Source organism: Photinus pyralis, unplaced genomic scaffold (genome assembly GCF_008802855.1).
Source record: "Photinus pyralis isolate 1611_PpyrPB1 unplaced genomic scaffold, Ppyr1.3 Ppyr1.4_LG3b, whole genome shotgun sequence".
NCBI lineage: Eukaryota > Metazoa > Arthropoda > Insecta > Coleoptera > Lampyridae > Photinus > Photinus pyralis.
In genome coordinates, this window is record NW_022170510.1 from 6,624,006 (window position 1) to 6,649,884 (window position 25,879).

General features: G+C 35.6%; 3 protein-coding genes across 5 annotated transcripts; all 3 read right to left on the reverse strand.

The window, feature by feature from the left end:
- Window positions 1–1,438: 1,438 nt before the first annotated feature.
- LOC116167504 (gamma-butyrobetaine dioxygenase-like) lies at window positions 1,439–3,733 on the reverse strand. Of its 3 annotated transcripts, none has more exons than XM_031482899.1 (8): window positions 3,408–3,733; window positions 2,855–3,060; window positions 2,670–2,804; window positions 2,403–2,508; window positions 2,147–2,349; window positions 1,941–2,101; window positions 1,651–1,821; window positions 1,439–1,588 (listed from the first exon to the last, which is right to left on the reverse strand). In XM_031482899.1, exons 1-7 carry the CDS (start codon window positions 3,654–3,656, stop codon window positions 1,673–1,675), a joined length of 1,209 nt encoding a protein of 402 aa, XP_031338759.1. In that variant the 5' UTR covers window positions 3,657–3,733; the 3' UTR covers window positions 1,439–1,588; window positions 1,651–1,672. The 3 variants fall into 3 exon arrangements, with proteins under 3 accessions (XP_031338759.1, XP_031338760.1, XP_031338758.1); XM_031482900.1 differs by having other exon boundaries at window positions 1,641–1,821; XM_031482898.1 differs by lacking the exon at window positions 1,439–1,588 and having other exon boundaries at window positions 1,590–1,821.
- A 3,489-nt stretch (window positions 3,734–7,222) lies between these two features.
- On the reverse strand, window positions 7,223–13,021 carry LOC116167505 (gamma-butyrobetaine dioxygenase-like). Its single transcript, XM_031482901.1, has 7 exons — window positions 8,911–13,021; window positions 8,565–8,770; window positions 8,376–8,510; window positions 8,107–8,212; window positions 7,855–8,057; window positions 7,539–7,699; window positions 7,223–7,476 (listed from the first exon to the last, which is right to left on the reverse strand). The coding sequence occupies exons 1-7, from the start codon at window positions 9,154–9,156 to the stop codon at window positions 7,322–7,324; spliced, it is 1,212 nt and encodes a 403-aa protein (XP_031338761.1). The 5' UTR covers window positions 9,157–13,021; the 3' UTR covers window positions 7,223–7,321.
- A 2,587-nt stretch (window positions 13,022–15,608) lies between these two features.
- Window positions 15,609–22,638, reverse strand: LOC116167506. Its single transcript, XM_031482902.1, has 3 exons — window positions 22,156–22,638; window positions 22,086–22,104; window positions 15,609–16,881 (listed from the first exon to the last, which is right to left on the reverse strand). Exons 1-3 carry the CDS (start codon window positions 22,321–22,323, stop codon window positions 16,742–16,744), a joined length of 327 nt encoding a protein of 108 aa, XP_031338762.1. The 5' UTR covers window positions 22,324–22,638; the 3' UTR covers window positions 15,609–16,741.
- Window positions 22,639–25,879: the final 3,241 nt, after the last annotated feature.

A 25,879-nucleotide genomic window follows, 5' to 3' on the forward strand; every position in this document is an offset into this window, starting at 1 on the left:
CGAGGCAGTTCAGTGCCCACCGCCATGTCGTCTTAGCTGTCTAACCGTCACGTCAAGTCAAATACAAGTGCGCCGCATAGCACTACCGCCAGGGCGTCCCCCACTATCGCTAACGGCGCTTCTCCAACTACAAACGCGCCGCCGAATATGACTGGGGCGATTTCTATTTCCACCATATGTACGTCACCTACCACCGCCGCCAGACTAACAACACCTGTATTTGGCTGCCGCACTCCAAGCACTAAAAAGGGCACCACCACCTGGCTTTACTGTTTTCTCCTGGGCCCAACCTCTTTCCATGGCGTATCCCAAACTGCGACAGTGGGTCAGAGAGCATTACGATGGCCCAGCGATTAAGTCTGAACACAGAATTCTACAACCGCGATCAAAAGAACGAAACGGCCTGCCATTAATGTCTCGAGTCAGAGAATCGCCTAAGCGGCCGGGGAGTCAACCTCTCTCACAGTCGTCATCCACCGCAACCCGGGCTGGCATATCGCCATGGAACTTATTGAAGGTCGCCACCTTGTCCTGCTGGACAATGGAGCCTCTCACAACTTTATGAAATGTCGACTGGTCAACCCTAGCTGGTGAACCGCATCAACAAAGGTACAAAACCCACAATGGCACACCTGGCCACAGCCGGCAAGCCCCTAGACACCCTTGACAGCATTAAAATTATCAGTGCGCAATAGAGGGGCGACCAAACAACAGAGCACCTTATAATTCCTGGTGGCCAACAACCTCGCATATAACGCCCATTATTCTGGGTCAGAGGACTGGTTGCGAACGCAACGAAGGCTTCATATATTTCACGGCCCCCGATGTGTCCACTGAGGCAACGAACGGAAGTCCTCCGCAGCGCGTCCAGACCCACACAACACGCCGGTAGCTTCTTGCACCTGAGTCCGCTCAACGACATACTAAAGAAGGGACTTCGATTCACGTGGACGGCCTCCGCGAACGAGGCGTTCGAAAGTCTCCAAGAAGCCCTCGGCCAGTCGCAGTGAAACTCCATCGTTACGCCCGCAGTCACCCAGTACCAAGTAGAGGCGCGAGTAATGGCGAGGAACCGGGAACCAGAAAGCCCGGACCCCACATCATAGAAGTCGTGGTTGGTCAGGAGGGACAACCAGGAGCTCACTAAAGGCAACATTCACGATCTGCGACTCGCACCACCTCCACCAGTTCCTGCTGGAAGCTCTTCGAGGAGGAGGGAAATTCATTATCCTACCGTTGGTTAGTCGTCCCTTACGACATGCAGTAGGGTTATTCTGAATTGCACCTCTAAACGGGTTTAATGGCAGTCAGCAAACATATGTTTGTGTGCCTTGTGAGAAATTTTTGTTGGTCTCGCGATCTTAAATAAATAAAATAAATTATTAAAGAGGACCACCCCCACTTTCACAGTTGTGACGCGAAGTAAATTTTAGAAACGAACGAAAAATTGTGGTTTATTTTTATATAAAAGCCTTCCTTTTCGGGTTTCATAAAAATACCTAAGCGATCTAGGATCTTCATAAATAAATGCATTTAATTCTGTGATTTGAGAAGTAGTTGGGAACCATAGTTAATCAGTTCGCCTTCACTAAAAAAATCATACGCAAAATTTTATTATAGCACTAGAGGTACCTACATACAAGCAATTACCTGCAAAATTGATTTAAAAACTCTATTTTTGAGATTTCAGAACCCTCATCTTTGAAAAAAGTTCATCCCAGTCTATGTATACACCTTTCAAATACCTTTCCGTTTTATCACTATCCTGATAAGAAGTCCGACCATGTAATAATCTTACATTATCCACTGCCAAAAGTTCACCTAAAAAATAACTAATAAATGGGAGAAGCAGTGAGTTTACCCCTCTCTTGTTTTGGGCCCTCAACAGGCATGCGCCCAATTACAGAGTGACCCGCATAATGCTATTTAGAGGTGCATACCTGGTTGCAATTTCAATTTACTGGTACCGTGTGTAATCGAATTTACAAACAGTTTCAGGGCTTCGTACCATGGTTTGACATGCTTTACATCCACTGTGAAATGTGAATCTCTTTGTGGGACAGAGTAATGAATCTTATCAATGTTACCTTGCAGGTCTAATCTAAAAATCCACATCTAACAATATCATCAAACGCCAGAGACCTACCTTATCACAGGACACCGAAATATCGTATGATATTTATCTCCATGTTCGCTTCCAATATCAAGCCAATTCACTTCCACACTACTCAATAAATCAAAAGCTTCTTTGTTTTCCTGACGCAACTTTTCCGCATGGTACAAACCATCAGAGAGCAAACTATCCCCACCTTCACCATCTGTCTGTACTAAACAATGTAGTATAATAGCCTAAAAGGTTTAAGACAGGTAACTAAATTTTACATATTCTATACGCGTATTACTCCAGGCACATACTCGTAGTACGGCAAATCAGTGTGAAGTTGAAGTGAACCAGATAAATAGGCTACATTTGAGGTTCCTGGTGTATGACGTACTTCAAATTCTTCACTAAAATGAATAAACCTTTTGAAAAGATGTAGGCAATGGCACGGGCATGCTATTCGGAAACATCTCAATAATTCAGTTTTGATCTCTAGGATCTAGGATTTTTAGATATCTTTACAAAGGAATTTGTGACTGATAAACTAAAAGGAGAATGGTGTACGTACACATAATGTGTTTTTCTAATAAACGCAATTCTGTTTGCAACTTTGGCTGCTGCGTGGTTGTCATTGGGAGCGTTTCGTGTGAAAACCATGCCATAGCGGGCAAAATCAACTAACCAGTTATACAAAGCGTGGTCACTGAAATAAGGTGGTTATCAGTGCATTTGGGATTTAAAATTCATCCATACTTTTTCATAATATCTTCATACTCATATACTTTTCTAGCGGCATCGAAGGTCTCCTGACTCCAAGGTATTCTTGCCGGTCTGTAATTTTCCTGCAAATACTTTTGTTGTGAATCTTCTCTGAAGCTGCGTTCTTTTAACCAGTCAATGCTAAACTTTGAAATGTGTTTGTCGTGCCATTGCAAAACTAAATTGTTATCGTTCGTAATCTAAAACAAAGATAATGTTAACATTGCAGCAAGACACTGCTGGTAGACCCATTGGTCATGTTTAAAATGTAACTGATAAGATACGAGGACTGTTCTGTAAAATAAAAGGGAAGGTTAAGACCTTTTCGCTTCATTATAATAAGTATTGAGTGGTCAACGAAGAGCATTTCGCATTACCAGTATATCCCTGATAAATCCAAGATGAGGTGACTCTATCCGTATTTATGTGACCTTTTTATATTTTTTTGTACCTTTTTGATCTGATTTTGCTAGCTGATCCAGAAAAACGTAAAAAATCTTAGCAGGGGTGAGGTCTTATACACGACATAAACGAAAGTGAAACTCACCTCTATCGTTGACACCTTCGGGGATGTATCAAAATTAATCCATTTAATTATTCTGGACGTTGAATGTTCGTGAAAGCAAGACGTACATTTGCAGTTATCTCTTAGCCATACCAGCGGGAATACTTCCTGTTGTTTTTGTATGTCAAGAATTAAATTTTCTTTATTTTCACATAAGCGAGCGGAACTGTAGTTCCTAATTAATTGAGTCAATTGCTTTAATCGCGTAACTGCTTGTTGCCTTGGATACATTGTTCATGTGAATAATGTCTATGGATACTGTGTATAGGTAGTCTGATTATAAAGACGTTGGATATCAATATTAATGACACAATTGAACTTTGAACACTCAAACGTTTTGTACTATATAACTTATACAAGCTATTTTCTGATGCAAGTAAATAATGTGCCTACTTAGTTTAGTAGGTATAATTTGTTATAATAAAATCACGTTTAAATATGTCAAAGATGTAAAATGTGATTCGGAAATACCCTTAAAATTACCCAAAAATAGGATCTAAACATGAACTTGAATTTTAATTATTATCGTCATACATTTAATCCTAACGTAATACCTACGACATTTCGTTCTAGTTTAAACACACACCCGGAACGGAATGACATTTTTCAGATGATTAAAATTTCATTCATTATCATTTATTCACCTTTTTTTAGAAACTTTTGAATATTGTAGCGTAGCATGCCCAAATGGCGCCTCAAGCATTAAAATTGCGCTCCTTCGTAAATAACCTTCTTAATATAAAACGAGATTATAAATTAGGAATTTCAAGATTGTTATAAATTTGTTAATTAATTGTAAAAATAAAAAAATTAAATAATTGTAATAAAAACGTAACAATACTTTTGATGTGGTTAGTGGATCTACAGCTTTAATCTAACGCTAACGCATTAAAAAAAATCATTTCCCAATCGATTTCTTTGTCCTTAATGCCAGGATGCACACTTTATTTAAATAAATGGTTTTTGGGTATCAGCAGGCGTTGGGTTATGAGAAACTTTCACTTGTATTGATGTTGCAAGAAAAAATATACAGGGTCGCTGATAAGTCTGGAAACGGTCGTTTATCGGCGAAAATATACAAGATATCGAAATATGATTTATACAAAAGTTTTGGGGTTCTTTAATATCTAGGCAGTAATAATTTTAATTATTCAGGGTTGCTCATAAAGGCGCGGCACATCAAAATTAATTATTTGAAATTGAACACTCTGTAGGTATATTATTCAATATTTCAATTCTTCTCTCAATTTTTAGCAAAATTTGTAATAAGCATAATGTACCTAAATTGCATCGTTTCCGGTATCGAGTTTTGAAAATAAACGCTATTATTTTAAAATTCATTAATAATTGAACAAAAAACAATAATTAATGCTTCCAAACAATCATAACAAACTTCACAAACGGTTCTTTTCAGAACCACAGAATGTTTTTAAAAGAAATTCGCGATGTCATTAATTATTGTTATTTATTCAATACCTACCCTACATTTTAAAGCAATACTTTTTATTTTGAAAACTCCATAACTCGGAAACGATTGCATTTGGGCACATTATGCCTCTTACAAATTATGCTCAAAATTGAGGGAATAATTGAAATATCGAATAATATACAGGGTGTTCCAAAAAATGCAATAATAGTGTGTCGGGTCATTATGACCAACCCTGTATAATTAAAAGTACTACTGCCCAGTAGGCATTAAAGAACCTCAAATTTTTGTATAAAACTTTTTTTGATGCTTTGCATATTTTCCCCGAAAATAATAACAACTACAACGTACTGTGGTAAAAACAATACTTTACCTACCCATATATAGGTGCGGAAAAGTAAAATGTATAAATAGCACTAGCAAGGGAACTAGATTAACTTACGAACAATCATAATTCTCTAATGCATTTGGAACAGCATAGTAAATAATAATAAAAAAAGCAGCAAAATTCAAATTTTTGCTTGATTTTTTAGAGTGGTTTGGCAGAAGTTTTTCAAAATCTAGAACAATTGTGGGTGCGATCAAAACTAGTAACCAAAATACAAATTTAAAAAAATGAGCTATGAAGTTGGCGTATTAAACGAGCATTTGAAACGATTAGTTACAATGCAGAATCGAAATACCCGTTCGTACTTAGTTTTGATTTGATTTTTTAAATCCAAAAGTAGTATGAACTTAAAACAGGGGCTTTAGAAAAAATAAATGTACGTTTTCCAGTTTTACCGAGAGGGATAGCTCAAAAATCTAAGACATCCCCCTCCTCCACTTAATCCAATTTCGCTAATAATAAAAAAAAAACTTCAAAACCTTCCTACTCTGTATACTTACGGATTTATTTACCCCATCTAGCTTACAAAAATCTACCATAGTACCTAAACAATAACGTAAAAAAAATGTGTACAGGTACGTACCTCAAGTTAATTTTCAGTCTGACTTTCAGCAAAAAAGTTCCTCACGTCCTATAGAATGTAACACATCCGGTTTTGATATACCACGTACGCTTTATCTACGCAATACTATCTGTACATATACTACGTCGCACATCAAAACCACTCAAACAATGGGAACCAAAATCTACTACGTTATAGCACTCGCCTGGCTGGAGCCCCTTGTATTGGAGCGTTCAATACTTAAAGGACTAAAAAAAATAATACATGTATTGGTAAAATGGAACCTCTCTCTCTCGTTTCCATTATTCCACTTCAAAAAATGCCCATAAAAAACCCCAAACCACAAATTTTAAGAAAACAGCTAAACTACTATCTTAAAATTAAATCACCTTTAAATTTGAAGAAGGAAAATGATCTGCAGCGTTATGAAAAGAACCCTTCGACAATGCATAAAATAAGGGATGGCGATGCCACTCTCTCAAATACCAAGCAAGAAGTAGATACTAGACTTGAAAAGAGAAGGTAACAGCCTTCCCCCTGTTTCAATGGGTCGCTATGATGCAGCGTAGGTATGGAGCACCCTCTAATCACCCTAAACCGAATAATCAAATATTTCCCATTAAATCTTAAAATCCATGAACCCCCCAACCCTCAATGCATAGGGGATAACTCGTCCCAGCATAAAAAAATACATCGGTTGAATAACTACGGTCTATTTTAGGCTCAATCACGGTTCGCGGGTTTGGGACAAAGGACCGTCTTGTGGTCTGTGTTGTTAAAACAAATGCTGAAAAGTTGCTTGCATACGAAACTACAGGAGGTACCTAATTATGGGAGTGTCGAAATGTTCAGGGAGTGAAACGCCTAGGTACCTTTCTAAGTGCAAATTGTTCGAGTATACCCCGCTGCAAATTTTACGGATTAGTAAGTTGATTAGGTTTTGTATTTTGTCGTTAGCAAAAGACTATGTTTGGGAAAAAGTTCACTTGTAAAAATCTACTGCGAAAAATTGCCGAACTATTTACGTTATTTAAACTAGGATTACGTCTGGTTCACCTTACTTTTGCGATTATGTACATATATTATCTGGAAATGTAAATCACACTTTTTGTCAACTCATTTACTAACTGACCTTTAATTGCGTTCTATGGGTAGGTATTTTCGAATTTGTTGGAGTTTTATTACTAGGCCCCACACCTTTTTGGGGAGTTCAGTGAACATTAAAGTAACAAAGAGTGTCTAAGAGATTCATATTGGCGTTATCTAGACAATGAATAACTTACATGTCGTTAGAGACATTTTCCAAAGTAAGCTATTTTACCAGTGAGTTAGCTATAGGGCGCAGATTCGAACACTTAGTGGTGGATGATTTGTGGCTAGGTGTATCAAATTAACACTGCTGCAAAGTTTAAACTGAAATATCGAGTACGTAATTGATTTATTCACACATGTCCTGTAATATAATGTAGTCACACTTATTTCCAAACTAGAGACGACCTAACATAACTTGCAATGGAACATCAAGCATCAATTTTCCGCTTTAATGCCCTCATTCTTGAGAAAAGATCATCCCAGTCCAAATGTATTCCGATAATTAGACGTTTTTTGTTTGCGCTATCACTATAAGACGATCGACCGTGTATCAATCTAACGTTATCAATCGCCAATATTTCACCTAAAAATTAATTAGAGTGACAACTTTATTTATAACCATTCAATTACAACCAGGTTACTTACCGGGGCGTAATTTCAATTTGATGCTTTCGCTCGTAATTGATTTCTGGAATACCTTCATAGCCTCATACCACGGTTTAACCTTTTTTAAATTCACCGTGAAATGAGAATCCCTTTGTGGCCCAGACTGCCGAATTTTATCCACATTTCCATGAATGTCTAACCTGAAAGATTGTGGATGAATATCAGAATTAGGATTATTAGTGCATGGATGGGTAGGAACGTCAGTTTTATATAACAAAAACCTTCCTAGTCCAGGAGTTACACTGTTAGTATTCAATTGTACATCATTATTACGTTAATTTATCTGTATACTTACTTTATGACAGGGCAGCGAAGAATTGTGTGGTACTTCTCTCCATGTTCGCTTCCAATATCTTGCCAATTTACATCAACACTGCTTAAGAGATCAAATGCTTCCTGATTCTCTTGACGCAACTTTTCAGCTACATATAAGCCATCAACCAACAAATTATCTCCGCCTTCGCCATCCGTTTGTATCAAACAATGAAGTATGGTAACCTAAAACTTTCGCCTAAAATCAAACGTTTACAATCTATTTACAAAATACCCCAGGCACATAGTCGTAATATGGCAAGTCGGTGTGGAGTTGAAGCGCATCGGACAGATATGCAACGTTAGAGGTTCCCGGGATATGTTTTATTTTAAATTCTTCCCTGAAAGTAAAGATATTTCAGAGAACCAGTCAAGATTCGTGAAGATTGGGCAAATGGTTTAACCTTTGGGAATCGATATCGACATTTCCAATGTTCATTTACTTATACTTCTCGAAGTCGGTATACAAAGCATGTAAAGAGTTCGTGATATGATAATACTCACTCATAATGTGTTGATTTAATAACTCCAATTCTTTTGCAAAGCTTGGCTGCTGCATGTTTCTCGTCCGGAACGTTATTAATGAAAACAATCCCATAACGGGCATAATCGAACAGCCAGTTGTAAAGAACCTCATCACTGAAATCGAAGATCAGTAGTAAGATAAACAAGTAACACGTAGTAAATACCTACCTTTTTAAAAGGTCTTCATACTCATATGTTTTTTTAATGCTCTCAAAAGTTTCACAACTCCAAGGAACCTTGGTTGGTCTATAATTGTCGTGTAAGTATAATTGTTGTGCGTCTTCTTTGAAACTGCGTTTTTTTAACCAATCCAAACTGAATGTTGATATATGTTTGTCATTCCATTGCAATACTATATTCCCATCCGATGTCGTCTAAAACACATTTAGATTTTGGAATTCGCTCCATTGCGCAAATTTTGGGATTTTCGAATGCAATGCAGTCTACAAATTGGTGATTTTCGTTGGAAACTTAAATCTGTGCAGTCGACCCAAAAAAAAAGGTTAACACTCACTTGTACAGATGTTGCCTTGGGAGATACATTAAAATCCACCCAATTAATTATCCTGGAGGTCGAACTTTTGTGAAAACAAGACGGGCATCTGCAGTTGTCCCGTAGCCATACAAGTGGAAAGACTTCCTTTCCCTTTCCTACATCAACGATCAAGTTTTCTTGATTTTCAGACACACAAACGAAGCTAAACTTTCTGACAAATCGACTAAATAATTTCAATTTTGTTGCTAACGATGTTCGATACATTGCGTACTGTTCGGTAGGTACACTTGTTTTTTTTTTAACAAAGGTATCAATATTAATGACCAGTTTGACCAATTCTCTGTTTGCTATTAGACTTCCTAATGGGTTACCTACTGTATTTAAGTAACCACGCAAGAAATAATTTTCTAACCCGAAATTGCGTCACTATTTATTTGGAAGATAACCTTAACTCTGATATGAACTTACTTTGCATATTAGCAACTTGGTTAAAATTTTGCAACCTAATGCACAAAATATGTTAAATGCATTTATGTTGTGTGTGTTAAGTAGTTATTTACGCGTCTTGATTTTGAGAAATCACGTATGGTCATTTATGCAGATTTCTACAACATAATTGTCACATTACCATCAACGGATGCGTCAACTACTTGGAACACAATTGTCAAAATGCTAAAATTGACCATGATTAAAATAATTTTTGGCCTAACAATAAGCTGCTGCCAATTGAAACTGTGAATTAATTTGTAGTCACATTTTCCTCTTGGCAACGAAACTATGAATATCAAATAACCAAAAAATTAATTGGATTAAGGATATTGCCGTTGACTTTAAAAAATAAAAATCTTCAAAACCTTTTTTGCACAAATAGCCCACTCAACGAAAGAAAAATAGGGGAATCATCCGTGTAAAATTGAATGTTGGTATATAGTTGTAGGTGAAGACGATGAATGGGAGTGAAGCTAACGGGTGAGGGGGTGTAAAGGTACCTTTTTGGTTTTCGTAAATAATTCGCAAACGGTGGTCCATAGCAATATTCTGTATCATTGTGATAAATGTGTATCTAAAAGGGAAGTATCTATCTGAACTCAAACAACTGATTCTCGAATTAAAGGCTCTCGATCTGAAAATTTGCATAGGTACAACATAGTTTTTATGATCTATCGAAGTAAACTCGTATTATCATGATCATTTCACTTTCGGTTTAGCCGGATGTGGATAGAAACCGAGATAGAAACTTTCTTATTTTAACTGAGATTTTAACCCTATATTTTATTGCATTTTCGAAATATACATAAAAATCTACGTCGTTTGATACATTTCCCTGTACCCAGGCGCGGTATATATGCCGTAGGCATTTTGTAAAATCCGTCATTTTATAAAATGCCTAGGCAGTTTTATGTCGTAGGCATTTTGTAAAATCCGTCATTTCTAAATTGCGGAGTCATTTCGTGAAATGCGGACCTGTGGGGTTGGGGTAGTTTTCCTTCCCCTTCTAGATGCGTAAGGGATCGCTCTTGAAGAGGAAGGGAACCAATCGCTTACCTCTAGAAAGTACACTGCCCGCGTTTTATAAACTGCCTAGGCATTTTATAAAATGACGGATTTTACAAAATGCCTACGACATATATATTCCAATTCTGGATCATTTAATAACTGACCTAAGAAATAGTTTTAGTGAAAAAAATTATCAAATTTAAACTTAAATATTTTAACACCTAATGCTCTTCAGGCCATCGTATTTTATTGATCATTAATATGGGGTCACTGCTCCTCTGTCTCTAGAATCTTTAAAATACAAAGAAGAGTGGTTAGAATGGCGTTAATAATAAAATGAGTACGGGTAACCCGTCGTTAGAACAACTTGGGGATGAAGTGCAGCTATAATAATAATAATATTTATTGATGTTTTACACATGGTGTCCTTTTAAGTATGCAATGTAAGAGACAAACGAATATAATAAATTACAAACAAACATAATAATTATACAAACTATTCCATTATATCACAACATTTATTCGTCAAAAATTCTTCTAGTGAAAGCCTTATTTATTAGATATGATTTAATTTTAGATTTAAACTCCATTTCATTGAAATGATTGAGAGCGGTGGGCAACATATTAAAAAATTTTATGGCTAAAAAATTAGGGCCGTACTGACTTTTTTTAAGACGTAAATAAATAGGTACGTAATTATGCATATTTCGCGTATCGTAATTGTGAAAGTCCGAGTGGCATTCAAATTTTTGGCAATTACTTTTCATATAAATCATACAGGTATATATGTAAAGTGAGGGTAAGATTAATATTTTCAAATCTGTGAAGGTTTGCCTGCAATCAGATTGATAGTCTAGGTTAGCCAATATTCTAACCACTCTTCTTTGTATTTTAAAGATTCTAGAGACAGAGGAGCAGTGACCCCATATTAAAATACCATAATTCATTATGGCATGGATTAATCCGAAGTACGCAGTGCGCGTAACTTCCGGAAAAACATGGTTTGTTAAATTACGGAGTAAGAACACAGTTCTGTTCAGTTTTGGGGAGAGCTCGCCAATATGGCCTTTGGTTAATTACATCACTGTCCCTTCTCATCGTAAAAGTTAAAACTTCAGTTTTGTCTTCATTTAGAGACAACTTGTTCAAGTGGAAACAAGACTTGGACTGCCCTTGAAGATCTATACTTCTTATATTTGTTATTTCTAGACCAGAACCAGAGCTTAGTATTGTAGTGTCATCGGCATATAATATGAAATGACCATTAACTGTAGAAGGCAAGTCATTTATATAAATTAAGAAAAGCACATGCCCTAAAATGGAACCTTGTGGAACACCAGACTGTACACATATTTCTTTTGAGAATAAACCGTTATATCTAACAGTTTGAGAACGTTCTTCGAGATATGATTGCATGAGTTTAATGGAAATTGCATCAAAATTATATGCTTTCAAGTTATTTAACAAGATCTGATGATTTACACAATCAAAAGCTTTGCTTAAATCTAGAAAAGTTGCTGTTGTATAATTATTTTCATTAAATGTTTTTAAGATTTTACTAGATAGATCTACAAGGGCGTCCGTCGTTGACTTTTTTGATCTAAAACCGTGTTGTGCATTATTAAAAATATTATTGACCTCAAAATGGGAAGTATTGATATCGGCCTATAATTTGAAACATCCTCTGTGTCACTCTTTTTAAACAAAGGTAAAATTATAGACCGTTTCAATGCCTGTGTCCCAGATGTACGGCACACAAAAGAAAACAAAGTTGGAAACTGTTGGTTTCAACAAGATGGTGTACCCGCGCAGAATGCCTTGCAAGAATGCCTATTGGACAATTTTCGTGGAATGATGAAAAAAATCCATTTGCACATACAAAAAGAAAGCTCGACTTTGTCATTTAGACATTTTCTGGTTTGTTCTTTTTTAGTTCTATTTTTATACGTATAATAAATGTGTTTTAAAAATATATTCACTTTAAAAATTTATTGCGCCTCTCCCTAGACCAGATCCTAAATTCGCCACTGCCTGTACCTATGGCTCCGTCGATTCGAATTTCAAAAAGTCTTCCAAAATCAACAATACGTGATGCCACTTGCAAATGATTTAAATTTTGAACGATCTTCAACAGGGTGTTTTAAAATTAATGGTCAAGTTTAATAACTTTCGAGTTCTTTACGAAAAACAAAGACCTAATAGTATGCTGTTTAAGACATCTTAACCTACAATGACTATGCCAACGTTTACTTTTACACGGAATGTTTCCCCTATTTGACAGTTTTGGTCTTCGTTGAGTGGGCTAAAATTCAAGGTTGTGTGGGCTAAAATTCAAGGTTGTGTATGTGCTTTTGTTATAGTAAGGAGCCCAAATGATAAAGCCCAGCTTGTGGTCAGATCACACCCCAAGGTCCCGTATCTTTGCCAAACTCCCGTATCACTCAAAGCGTAACATTACTAGTTCTTCGAGTAAACGACAAAACTGAGCACTTAGAAACATTGAACTTTAATATGCTTGTGATGTACCCAGGCCAGTCCCGAGAGACTGCGCAACTCAAGATTTAAATTCAAAACTTTCCCTCCCAAACTAACTGACCCCATGGCACGTGATCGTCTAGACAAAGCTACCTAACTGGAATGACCGAATAATAGGACCACTTACTACGTTGTGTTTTTAAGAGTCGCTACAAGATATGTGTTGCCTGTCGGGGTGAGGATCAAGTAAGGAATACAAATAAAACAAGTACATGCTTTAAAAACGGAGATTTAATCCAAATAATTCTCATTGCAAGATTAAATTTAGAAAATGGTAGTTCACCGAGTACAAATATAAAAATAGGCTGGGAAAAAAAGAACTGACCAAGAAAAAAACCCAGCCAACAAATTAATATTGAACTTTATAGCAAAATTAGTTATCTGTAATGGCATAAATGCATGTTGTCAAGTACATCAATACAATGTCGAATCCCAGGCTCCACTGGAATTCCTAAAGAATCAATATTACACACACATAACAAAAACAATCATTAAAAGATTACAATAAATTCATATAATAGGTTTGGATATTGGATGGCCAGTCCAAATCCCACACCGAGTAGTCTTTAGTTGCTCTGGTCATGACATGTCAGCATTGTATGAAATCGCTAGGAGTTGGCCTCTCAGAAGAGCCTTTCACATAGGAAGGATACCCCAAATTGTTAACAAAACAAAAGGTCACAACGAGAACACGCCACACGCTTTTAGCGAATCCCTGCGCAAGTGAGGCCGGGCCTAGCCAGCGCCCTCATGTACGACTAAGCGGGACCCCAACTCATTCATTCAGACATCTCTAGGGCCAGTCCAACCCACTAGTCTTAAAATGCCGGGTTATAAATTACCGAACTCCAGGCTCTCTACCATGAGTACTGACAATAACCGATCAAAAGACAAGTCATGACATAACATAAATAACAGAGTAACCAACGGCAAACTCGCACGCATACATAATTATAAACAAAATATACACAATTCATGTAGGCGTTGACAGTTAACATATTTGCACTGGCATAACAAAGACTGATACAAAACCAATATTCGGTCACTACATGTCAGGGATCGACTAATCGGATTGATTAACAATATTGTCAAGATGGCTCTTTTCAAAGACACAAAAAAACAGTACAAAAAAACATAATCTCTGCGTATGTCAGTTCTGAACTTTAGCCAGCCTCTGCTACGTCAAATCGAGATTATATATCGGTATCAAATATAGCACAGTACATATTCGAAACAAGTCACCCTGCCAAATATTAATAATCATAATCACCCGGTTCAAATAAATAGTAGGAGCATAATTGTATGCACTATCACATTACAACAATACAAAGGAACATGTTGTGGCAAACATTGGTATCAAGTAATTAATTCACAATGCCAAGTGCAATATGTAACAATCAACCACCTAATGTACGTCACTCGCCCCCAGATGAGGCACCCCGTAAATAAACAGTAACATATTCATGCAAACAATAGCGAAATGCGCTGCAATAAATTCAATTATAAATTAAAATGTAGTTCTGCATACTGGTATAGAATATCATCCCTAAGGAAACATACTGCACCTAAATATAAATAAAAACTTGTAAATCAGTCAGTAACTATTGTTGCCAGCGTTTGAAACAAAGGAGTGCTGTAAATTGGGCAACAATAGATTTATGTGGAATCTCTATGCATTTAATTCAAAGTATGACCAGTATAATTAAAGTGCAAGTTGTCTCTAGAATGTGCCATAAATGACAATAATCATGCTGTGCGAGAATAGCATTAAATTGGCCGATAATCTAACACGATCACACAATTACTAAAGGGATGCAATACGGGTAAAGATTGAGACTACGTCACCTTTGCAATTGTGGAAGTTGCACTCACTATACGGTACGGAACGTAAAAAAATTACCTCTGCCCGCCACAAAAGCAACACCAACTCTGCCAAATCTCCCCTTCCTTAAACAAATCCTAGACGAAAATTAAGTCCCCTCGCATAGCTCGCCTAGCGTAATATTTGACACTTTTACCGTAAATTATGGCCCATTTCAACGTAGAGCAGAGCAGAAAAAAACACGTGTTCCACGGAAACGAAACAAAGCGCAATCTTGACCTTTTTTTTTCTTCGCGCCAGGGTGGGTCACTTTCGGGAATATTTAAATCGAATTTTAGCGGGCTAATTCGGTTCCATCACATGCTTTTTATCGGCCACCTGTGCCTCTGCTTGAACCAAACTTTTACTATGTCAAGGATAGACTATGGCTGCTATGCAAAAGGTAAAGTCCAACATAGGACCGTTATTCCAAATTGCAGCCAAAGCCATAGTTGGGGTTTTTAGCGGTTATACCCGTCCTAGGGGATGCCCAAACTATTCCGGACTTTCCTCCGTAGTGTGCATCAAGTCCATTTCCCCACCGGCCAAAAAAATAGTAAGAAAATATGTGTTACTGGCAAGACGAGAAATAAGACGCTAAATCAAGGTAACACCAGAAATTGTGAGACCAGTTCTTCTTGAAACAGTAGAGGATGTATTTTAAACAAACTATAAAACTATTACGCAAGCCGCACGACCGTAATTACTAAAAAAAACCATTACGCAGTGAAAATTGCTATGAAATAATAATGGATGAACTTATAACTAAGAAGCTATAATACTCACAAAGTACACACCTAGGCATATCTATCAGTAACCTTGATCTTTCTACATTAATGATCTTTATTAGTTTTTCACATATACATAATACACTTCAGGTTTAATTTTGATTTGTTCACTTTACGTATCTAAACATAGAACATACATTCCAAATTATAGACCAGCTATATTTGAGTATATAAATCACAATAAAATGACGTACGTCATATCAATCCAGTTATTTAAATTTGTGGATTGTACATAAACATTTTATGCTTCTTTTATTACATAATACATTGCGGCGTAATTTTTTGTCTAGATGTTATATAGTAATTGCTCACCTCAGTAAAAATTGATTGTCAACATGTGATTCACATAAATCATGCAACATTCATCTCTAAACATCCATAAACGTTAATTAGTGCTTATAATACAAAGTAAAAAACATCCCACATCTTTGAAACGTTACTACCCTGGAACGGAAAATAAATTTTAGAATTTACTTTGTATAGAGTATAAAATATGAAAAATATTCAGTAGAAACATTTGTTAAGCGTATAATAATTTTATCTAGTTTAACCTCATTTAGTATTTATGTGACAAGAACGCCGTTTAGTTACTAAAAAAAACTTTATTATGGAATGATAAGTGTGCGCGTGGTTTCTTTAGAATATAATGCCCCAGGGCTGTCTAAATACGTTTATGGGCAATATTTGTCAAGTAGTAGTTTGAGGGAATATACTTAAATGTTGAAAATAGCACGTAGAGAGTATCGATTTGAAAACACTTGGAAACGAGGTTATCATTTTTGAGCAAATATTTACCATAAACCTACCTATGATGACACCCTTACGCTTACAACAATGGATTTAAATTACAGAACTTCTGAGACTACAAAAACTAAAAGGGGCTGCATTTGTAATAATCACAGAGTTTGATAATGAATTAAAAACTTATAATGATATGTTAAATCTCGAATCTAACACTTATCACACATAGGTACCTAGGTACTACATACATGCTTCAAATGGTCAACCAAACGGATGTGCAACGGATATCTATACCTAGAGGAAGAATTTATTATAGCTATAAAGCTGTTACGCGTATCAATTCCCGGTCTTTTCAAGGATGAGTGGATAATCACGATTATGGTGACGTTAAATCCAGTAAGGAAGATAATGATACAGATCTCAGATTCTAATTTCGATTAATGGCAGCGTTTGTGGCGTTACGAACTGTTGTCGTGCAGTTACATATTGTTGTAAACACTCTGCTAGCGAACGTTCTGGCGGATGTTCTTGCTCTACTTGACCAAGCACCAATCCTTCGCGTTCCATCTGCAAGAAAAAAAAATTGAGTGACTAAAAAAACCTTTCAATTTACTTTTCGTAGACAGTTATCGCCGAGAAAAAAAGAGTGTAATTGAACGATTCTACGAAATAGTCATACCTCTATCCATCATTGTATTCAACAAACAGCGTACAACCAACAAGGATACGTACTACTCGCATAGGAGCAAGAATTCGACCCTACCGTGAAAAATTACACTTTTTTCTTCAAGTATCTCACAATACGACCATCGTTGTAGCTTCCATTTAAAATATAAAGCTTTCGCATTATCAGAACTGGACAATTTGTTATGAATGAGCACTTTGTACACTGTTTTATATTTTAGGAGGTTCATTAGATAACCCACTTCTGTTACTGTTCATAAATTCATTGTCTTAGTTTTCCATTTAATAATCTCGCCCCTCATTGGACACCCTGTATGAGCTATGTTTTTCAGTAAACAAATGTCTTTTTCTTTTTTTAATTGTCCAATCAAGATGAGAGAACTGAAAGCTTTATGCACTTTAAAAACACACCTCAAAACTTCGTAATTTCTTTAATTTCTAGCGCCGCTTTATCCGCAGATAAGCAAAACTTGTTTTTGTTTTTGAAGACGGTATAGCAAATAATTTTATGTGAAAATCTTGAAAAAGAATTTCAAATTTAAAGTTTGAAAGGCATTCGCAGCTTTTTATTTTAACTTGTAGAACATTCCGAAAGTTCTGGATTGAGGGATACACAAAATTCATTTCGAGATTCTGAAGCGAAAGAAGCGAAGAACATACTTGCTATTTTGTGGACTTGGAAGGCTTTAGTCACTGTGGGATCTCGTAATTATTTTAAATCAAATATTGTAATCTACTAAAAGCGATTCACACTTGACAGCAGGTATTATTATTAATTAAAGATACAATAATAAATACTATAATATAGTTATAGTACTGAACCTTCGACTTATTTTAATTCACTAACATTAACTTTGGATACGGCGATATGCAGAGGTTTAATATCATTAGTTTCTTCGGCCCCCCGTATAAAAATAGCTACCCTTATCCATTCTTTAAAATATGTTCGTTTTTCGCGATTCACTATGGGGATATTAACGAACCGTGTGCCTAAACTGAAAGATTTGAATTACATGAGCTTTTTCTAAATGTTTAGTGTTTGTAACCCTTTCCAAAATAAATTGCCCTTCGTAATTGGACTAATTCAAACCAATTATTTTCAATATTGAGATTTTTATACATGCAAACCTCCTTTTCTCTCTTTACGAATAGATTCTAAAGGTTTTTGTACGAGAAGAAGCAGACGAATTATAAATTTTATATTATCCTTTATTTTTTTTTAAATTTTATTTAGTGATATGGTTTATAAATTATTAGTTGACGTCACTTCATAAATTCACACAAGTAAAATAACTAAAATAATACAAAATGTGAACAAAACCAAATTTTACTAGACTGCAATTTTCCAATAATATCCTAATAAGTACTTTACGAGGTACTTTACATTAACTTAATAAAAATTTTTTGTGTAAACCTTTTGTACCGTATTATAATTTAGTAATTACTCGAGTAGATAACTCAACAAATTTTCGGTTAGTGATATATTTAATTGAAATAACAGCTATAATAGAACTAAAAATGCTTAGGTAAAATTAGTAAAATGTTGTATCACCTGAAAGTCCTTCTAAACAAAATTTCAGAAATTTATTTGTATTGGTTCCCCATCTCCGCTTGTGGTTGGACTCCGAATTAAGATTTAAAGCACTCAGGAAGTGAAACAATTTACCTTATCGTATGCGCCGCATAATATAAGCAATATTGATTATTGTATTACGAATGGTTAATTGCATTAATAGCCGACTCTAATTATTATTTATAGTTGTACAATTAAAACAGAAGATATCTTGATTGATAATCGATACGACCCAAATCAAAAACAATCATTGAATTTGACATGCGAATTTTCAGAACGGTTTTCCTAACTAAATAAATAAGTTATAGCAGTAAATCTAGAAAGTACTATGATACTGCAATTTTTATGAACTGTTATTATTTGTTGAGTTGTCGTGCACGGTCATAATTACGCACAGTATTAATTGATGCACAACAGATAAAGCGCACTTTTAAACCGAAATAGCTTAGTAAATGGTTGGGTTTATAAGGTTGTAGCATGCAATATTTATTGATGTTTACGTTCCTGGTAGATGATTAATGGGGAGAGGGCTCTTTACACACAAACATTTAAAGGCCGCCAGGCATACATTCAAAATCTACGCTATATGTAAGAATCAAGCGCAGAGAAATTCTCCCAAATATTGCATTTTCCCTTTGTAGATAGGTACCTTCCTTTACCATTTTTAAGATATTTGCAATTCAGTTTTTACATCGCCAGTAGATGTGTCTCGTCTAGAGCTAGAAAATCTTTCCAATATTTGAGACCTCTTCCGACATTCCGTTCTGCAGCTATTTGCAGTGGAAGTTTTGACATCACCTATATCCTGACATTTCGTTTTCAAGATATTCGATTCGATTTCACCAATAGATATGTCTCGTCAAGACGATGCATGTTGCTTTTGAGAATACATTCCTTTGACAAACCGTAATAAATAAATAAATAAATAAATAAATAAGGGGTGGAGAAGAAGGACTATGGTTAGTGAAAACTAATTCCTTTCGTTGAGACCTTTCATTAGAGTACCATGAAGAATAAAACCAGCACCCCTACTCCCTTTTGTGATAAGGGACCAGAAAGAAGGGCGGCAGTTGGTAGAAAACAGTTCCTTTTGTTGAGACCTTTAATTAAAATGATGAGACGTTTCATTATAATATCATGAAGGGTAGAAGGTCAAATGCAAATTCTGAGATCAATTGGTTATCGCATTTAAAAGTTATGGAAGTTTCACTTTCAAAAACATCATCTCAGGAAATAATTCATGAGGGAACCCCCCTTAAGACAGCGAAACTTGTTGGCCGTCAATGAATAAAGATGGCCATTTTCGTTAATAAAACGCCATTTTGGGGAGTTAATTAATCAGTAAAGATAGGTCGAGATTAATCCGAAGAAAAGTTTTGGGGGCATTCGGGTTTTGATATTTTTTGAATTCCAGTTCAAGTTCCCCCGAGAATGTGAATGTAATAAACTTGTGTTTTGGGGCATTTAATCTTAGTCCACATTTAAAACACAAAAAAGACGAAATCAATGCTTTTCTGTAAAATAACGAATCAATTATTGAGAGAATCGGGATTAATGCATTTTTAATGGGAGGAGTTGCCAGTGTTATTTAGTGGCGCACGAGAATTTTACGCAATGAAATCATGCGAATAAAGGGATTATGGTACTCAACTTGAGAGATCTTCTGTGAACAAAACTGTAGTATTTAAAAGAATGGTCTAAAAGAGTTTTGAGTGCGTGAGAACCATAACAAAAAGTTAGCTTATTGCGGCTAAACAGTAAAAAAAAATTCGTCTGCAGTTCCACCTATCAGGAGCCCAGGTCCAGGAGAACTTTGAAAGAACCAACTCTAACCCCTCCTTTTAGATCCACCCTCTATCAACTCGGAGCATTGTAGAGGTATCATCTGTAGACGACGGAGCGTATCGTTTCCGGAGGAGACTAAAGCCATCTCTTCCAAGGAACCTTAGGTTTAAAGGTACCCACCCGAACTGTTCGTTTTTATTGTTTTGTATAAAATTAACAATTGGCTCCTTTTGAGAGATTGGAGTAATAAGTAAATTGTTCGGTCCCGCTAATAATTAAAATAGATTTTTGGTGAGTCTTAACAAAGGGTAACAATCTGTGTAACTTAACTAATTAAAGCCTCGTGTTATTTTGGAAAAAATTATTACCTACGAACCCACTTCAGAATATCCCTGTAAAAGAGTTTCCAATTTATTAGACGTAAGGTGTATCTTTTTGCGAAAAAAGCTTGGGTATATAAATAGAAGTAGGTAGTTAAGGAAGAAAGTGACCCCGAATTAGAATTTATTGATTAGAATTGAAAATAAACGCGACCCAGTTATGAATACAAGAAGTGTAAAGTGAAGTGGATCTCAATTTGTTTTTAATCAATATATTAATTTCTATTACCTTATTTGTTGTCCACTAGTTATGTTAAAAATTTGATTTTTAGGAGAAAAGTGAAAATCTTCATTAAACCATTGTTAGGATAATGAAATCAAAGAGCTATCCTTCGGATATATAAAATTTTATAGTAGAGGTTTCGTTTCGTTCAAACGGAAACTTTAGGGATGGTTAACCCCTATCAGCAACATTAGTTACAATACCAAGGGACCGATGCATGTTTTAATCTTGACGGCGCAATTTGTTAACCAAAACCAAAAAATCAGGGCAACAAATTCCTAGGGATTAAAGGTGTGTAAATGCTGTGGTTATGTACGCCATTTTTGTAAAAACTTGTGATTTGTGAAAAACAGTTTAGTTTAAGTAAGTATAGAAAGGTGTCTTATTTTGTTACAATCGTTTATAAATGTTTAGTTTTTGTTTTTGTTCCAATCAGGTGACTTAAATAAAAACCAATGCCAAATGCTTAAACTATTGACTAGGTATACATATAACTTCGTGTGTTATCACGTGGTAATGGTAACAACGCAACCCCACGATGGGCACGATCACGTATACACGTGAATTTTAGCTGATTTTTAATCCCTCATAGAGGAAAAGTGAAACTTGATTCACTCAAATAGAAGGCAAAAGAAACATGTTTGTTTAGTTGACGGAGTAGTTACAAAAAATTCATATAAAAAAGCACAGCCGAATAAATGTTGCAAGTTTTAGCCAAAATAGCAGCTCTTTCCTTCCCTCATCGGCAGTTTACCTGTTACTGAGATTCCTTAGGATGAACAATGAAAAAATACACCCTCATAATAAATGAGGACATACTTATGTGCGCAACAGCGTTATGACCAAACAAATTTGAATTTATTACCCAATAGTCCTCTCTTTACTAAATAAACCGTGATTTACCTATTTCCATTGAGACATGAAAAGGTCAGTCATGTGTATAACTTTGCAGGGTTTTAATTGTAATAATTTTCAAGCCATTTGAACGTTGTCCCTCTATACGTTAATTGTTACACCTTTCGCATTCAGAATAATATGCAACTGTGCATTCAAACGCAACCCGCCAAATAATCAGCAATATTGATCCACGGTGATCGCGGGAAATTTGAATGGACCAAATACTTACTCTGTAAATTGAAGACGTCCTGCAATAAACGAATATTTAGTTATAAAACAAAAACCGGAAAGATACTTACGAATTTGTTCTTATGTTTAACATTCATTTTTTGTTCGGCCTCGATTCTAGCTTGCTCCAGAAGTTGATTTAAAAATTCATTCACCTCCTTCATTTTTTCCGGGTCACTTTTAAATTCGTTTATCCTTTGGTCTAATGAATCGTTTAAATTTAATTGTAGGTTAGACATTATTGCGAGGATGACGTTATTGCACTACTAATTATTTAAAAAAAGTAATTTATTTATAAGAATTTGTTAATAATAATATTTAGAAACATAACTCCGAACCGCATGATTGTGTCGTGCACTCACAAGATTATATAAGTAACTGAAGCAATACTTAATTATTATCACATATTGTCGAGATATAACGAAAACAAGTACCTCTACTCTACTACAACCTTGAACGTTAGCTAGCTACTGGTTACTTGCGCCTAAAACGTTTTATCATGCCGCCGCGTTCGTTCCGGCCCTGCAAACCTTCAGACCTTAAAATGATAGATCGACCCGTTCATTTGTCGCCTGATGACACGAGGGGGAAATGAAAATATTAATAAAGGGCACACTAAATTCTTGGCATAAAGGGAATTTTTATGTGCGGAAAGGTCAACGCTTGATTACATCGTTAAAATTATGACACACTTTAAATTTAATACTTTACCAGTGATTAGGAGCAATCAGCCATACAAATTTGGATTTAATCTGTTTGTTGTATTTTTTATTTATGTATCGACGTACGAGAGAGACTCGTGGAGTAACTAAATTCTTTTGCGTGTTTCAATCGTAAACAGATCATCTTCACTAATTGGTTCAAATTTGCGTCATGTTATACGTTAAGAATTTTGCGGTTTTCATTTGTGGCTTACCCGCGTCTTTTTAGCGCATTTTTGAAAAAAATACGCTATTATATTCGTTATGGCTGGCAGGCCGGCTGTCCGCGTGAGATCTCCACAACTACAATAGCTAGAGAATTCAAATTTTCACTAAAAGCTTTCTGCTATAGTGTAGATGTGCAGGCACTAGTCTATTTTGAGTTAGATTACTTGTGAGATCGATAACTGAAGAAAATAATTTCGATATGGGTTCCGGAGGTGCTATAATTTTACCGTTAGATAGCGCTACCAGTATAAAAACTTCATAGAAAAACTTATTATTTACTTTGTGATTTGTTTTACAAAATGAAGACGTACCCTCAATTGAAATTAAATAAAATTAATTATTTAACGCAGCCAAAATTACTCATGAGATCGATAATTTTAAACTTCGCTAATAAAATACTGACCTGCATTACCAAAAATGCGTTTTAATCATGCATATGCTGATTTACAACTTGTTTGATGTTATAATAATAAATCCATTTGTCATAAATCGTATTACCTACTTTTGAACACAATTTTCAGTCTTTGTCTCTGGTCTGTTCCTCTATTCCACATATCCAGATTCTTTTGGGGCATCTCCACTCCATGATTTGCTTTGATATTCTTGCCTCCTCCACTCTTTGTACATGCCCATTTCCATAATTTGAACCGAAAATTACGGTACTTATGCGCATTCTTTACCAACTGAAAAAAAAATCCTTTACTGGAACAAACACGTCATATTTCCCGGAAAGATTGCGTCACATCCGCCTTCGCGCTTTATCGCCGATGACTAATTTTTTACGTCGACTTGATATTCATCGATATTTTTGGAATATTAATAATATTAATATATTCTCATGTTTTTGCACAGTGTAGCGCTTACATTGATCATTATTTTCTAATTAAATAGCACATGTACATTTTAATACAATATTCAATTTAAAAATTTAAAGTTCACTTACAAATTCTTATATGGAAAAAAATGCTTTTAAAGTGAGGTATCTTTTAAGGGTTGCCTTTAGTTGTTCTATGTCATATCATTGGATACTCTTTGGTAGAAGGTTAAAGAATTTTTTAGATTGGAACTGGTGGTTACTACATTTGCTACAATATCATCGACCCAACTCGACCTTGGCAGACATAATTTTACACCCCAGAACCATTGGAAGAAAGCTAAACTGTCAAACCTATACGATCCTGTTTTGACCCACAACATAAGAGGAATGATGAGCCTTAAGGTGTTCAGTAGGAGACTCAGTGCAAGCTGAAAACTGGTTACTGATCTACAGAATGCTATAATTTCACCGTACAATTCAACCTTTAATTTATAAACATATGCAAACACAAGATACAATTTCAAATGCGAACTGTCAAGACATAAAAACAACAGATTATCCAAATAAAACCAGGCCCTACTGGACCACTTTAAAAATGTAAGTAGCAACCCTAAAATTCATTTTTATTTTTTTCTCGATAAAGGTCGCAAATACAAAAAAGTTACTAGGAACCAAAAAGTTTTCAAACATATCAGAAAAATTAAATATAATTTTACAATTTACCAGTGGCGCACTAAAAAAAAGTTCAGGGGTAGAAAATGGAACATGACCCCTTAAAAGACACCCTGTAGGTTCTCATTACTGTTGACATGATCAATGATCTAAGCCATTCAGCGTAACTTACATTTCAAGTTTGAGCAATTTCAAAAATTGCAGGAGATATAGAGAAAAATCTTGAAATGTGCGCCCTGTAGATCGGTAACGAAGCGTTGGCAGACCTATGTTTATATGACCTTTTAATAAGCCAAAGAATTAGCCCCTTCCGTATCTACATCATATTTAGGAACACCCTGTATACTATTCTCCCAACAGCTATATCTACAAATGATAAGTTTCAACGGAAAATAATTTCTGATCAATATATTATGAACATCATCATCAGTAACCAAATAGTCATGCCACTAATATTTCCAAATCGAACGTAAGTAATATAGGCCTTAGTTTCATTTCTTAAACAAATTTACGAAGAGAAAACACAAATAATACTACATTGATATAACCATAAAACTCATTAGCAATTCAAATATCCGTACAACATTGAAAATAAAACTTCATTCGTCATTGTTTGCCATAATAATATAACGGTCTGGTGAACAAATTTCATTGGGATTAAAGCTTAAATTACACGCATCAATTCTTTGTTCCACGAAGAAAAGGTTCCGAAGACTCAAAGTCACTGAAATAGAGTTACATGTGTCAATTCAACAGAGCTCAAGTATCCAATTAGTCTTGACTTATGTATCTTCATTCCCTTTAGTCTTGCGAACATGGTTAAGTCCCTCAAATTAAAAAAAAAGTTGATACATGTAATCTAAGCTGAAGACATACAGCACTAGATTTGAATTGTCGTCAGTAGAACAAATCTTGGCATAGGGCTGATAAGCAGTGTCACTTGTCAACCGTTATTAAAATTATCTTAATTCTTTATACCTATATAAATAAAATCAATGGTGGCAGAACATTTGTGTTCATCGGTGGAGTTCCAACTTCTATCACTCCGGTATTGTTTGGAGCATCCTTATCCTTAATCCTTATGCGCGCTTAATAAGAAGTGGCATCCGTCCAATTGCTGTTGGAAATACCTCTCGACGTCTGACTGCAAAACTAGCTTGTTCAGAAATGCAGTCGAAAATCGGAGATTCCTTTCGTCCCGTTCAGTTGGGTTATGCGATTAAAAAAGGATGCGAACTGCCGTTCAGCCTGCAAGGATTTATTTAAATTTCAATTCTGAAAAGGTCTTTCTAAAAATTGACTTCAACAACGATTTAACTCAGGTGAGCGAGACGATTTACTTCATGAAGTTAGAGAGAAGACTCCAGCTCTCTCCGC

Coding starts and splice junctions, on each gene's coding strand:
- LOC116167504 (XM_031482899.1), bottom strand. CDS start 3,656: ATGTATCCAAGGCAACAAGCAGTTACGCGATTAAAGCAATTGACTCAA. Junction 3,061..3,407: donor CGAAGGTGTCAACGATAGAG/GTGAGTTTCACT, acceptor TCTTTGTTTTAG/ATTACGAACGATAACAATTT. Junction 2,805..2,854: donor TATGAAGATATTATGAAAAA/GTATGGATGAAT, acceptor ACCTTATTTCAG/TGACCACGCTTTGTATAACT.
- LOC116167505 (XM_031482901.1), bottom strand. CDS start 9,156: ATGTATCGAACATCGTTAGCAACAAAATTGAAATTATTTAGTCGATTT. Junction 8,213..8,375: donor ATTAAATCAACACATTATGA/GTGAGTATTATC, acceptor CTTTACTTTCAG/GGAAGAATTTAAAATAAAAC. Junction 8,058..8,106: donor ATTACGACTATGTGCCTGGG/GTATTTTGTAAA, acceptor CGAAAGTTTTAG/GTTACCATACTTCATTGTTT.
- LOC116167506 (XM_031482902.1), bottom strand. CDS start 22,323: ATGTCTAACCTACAATTAAATTTAAACGATTCATTAGACCAAAGGATA.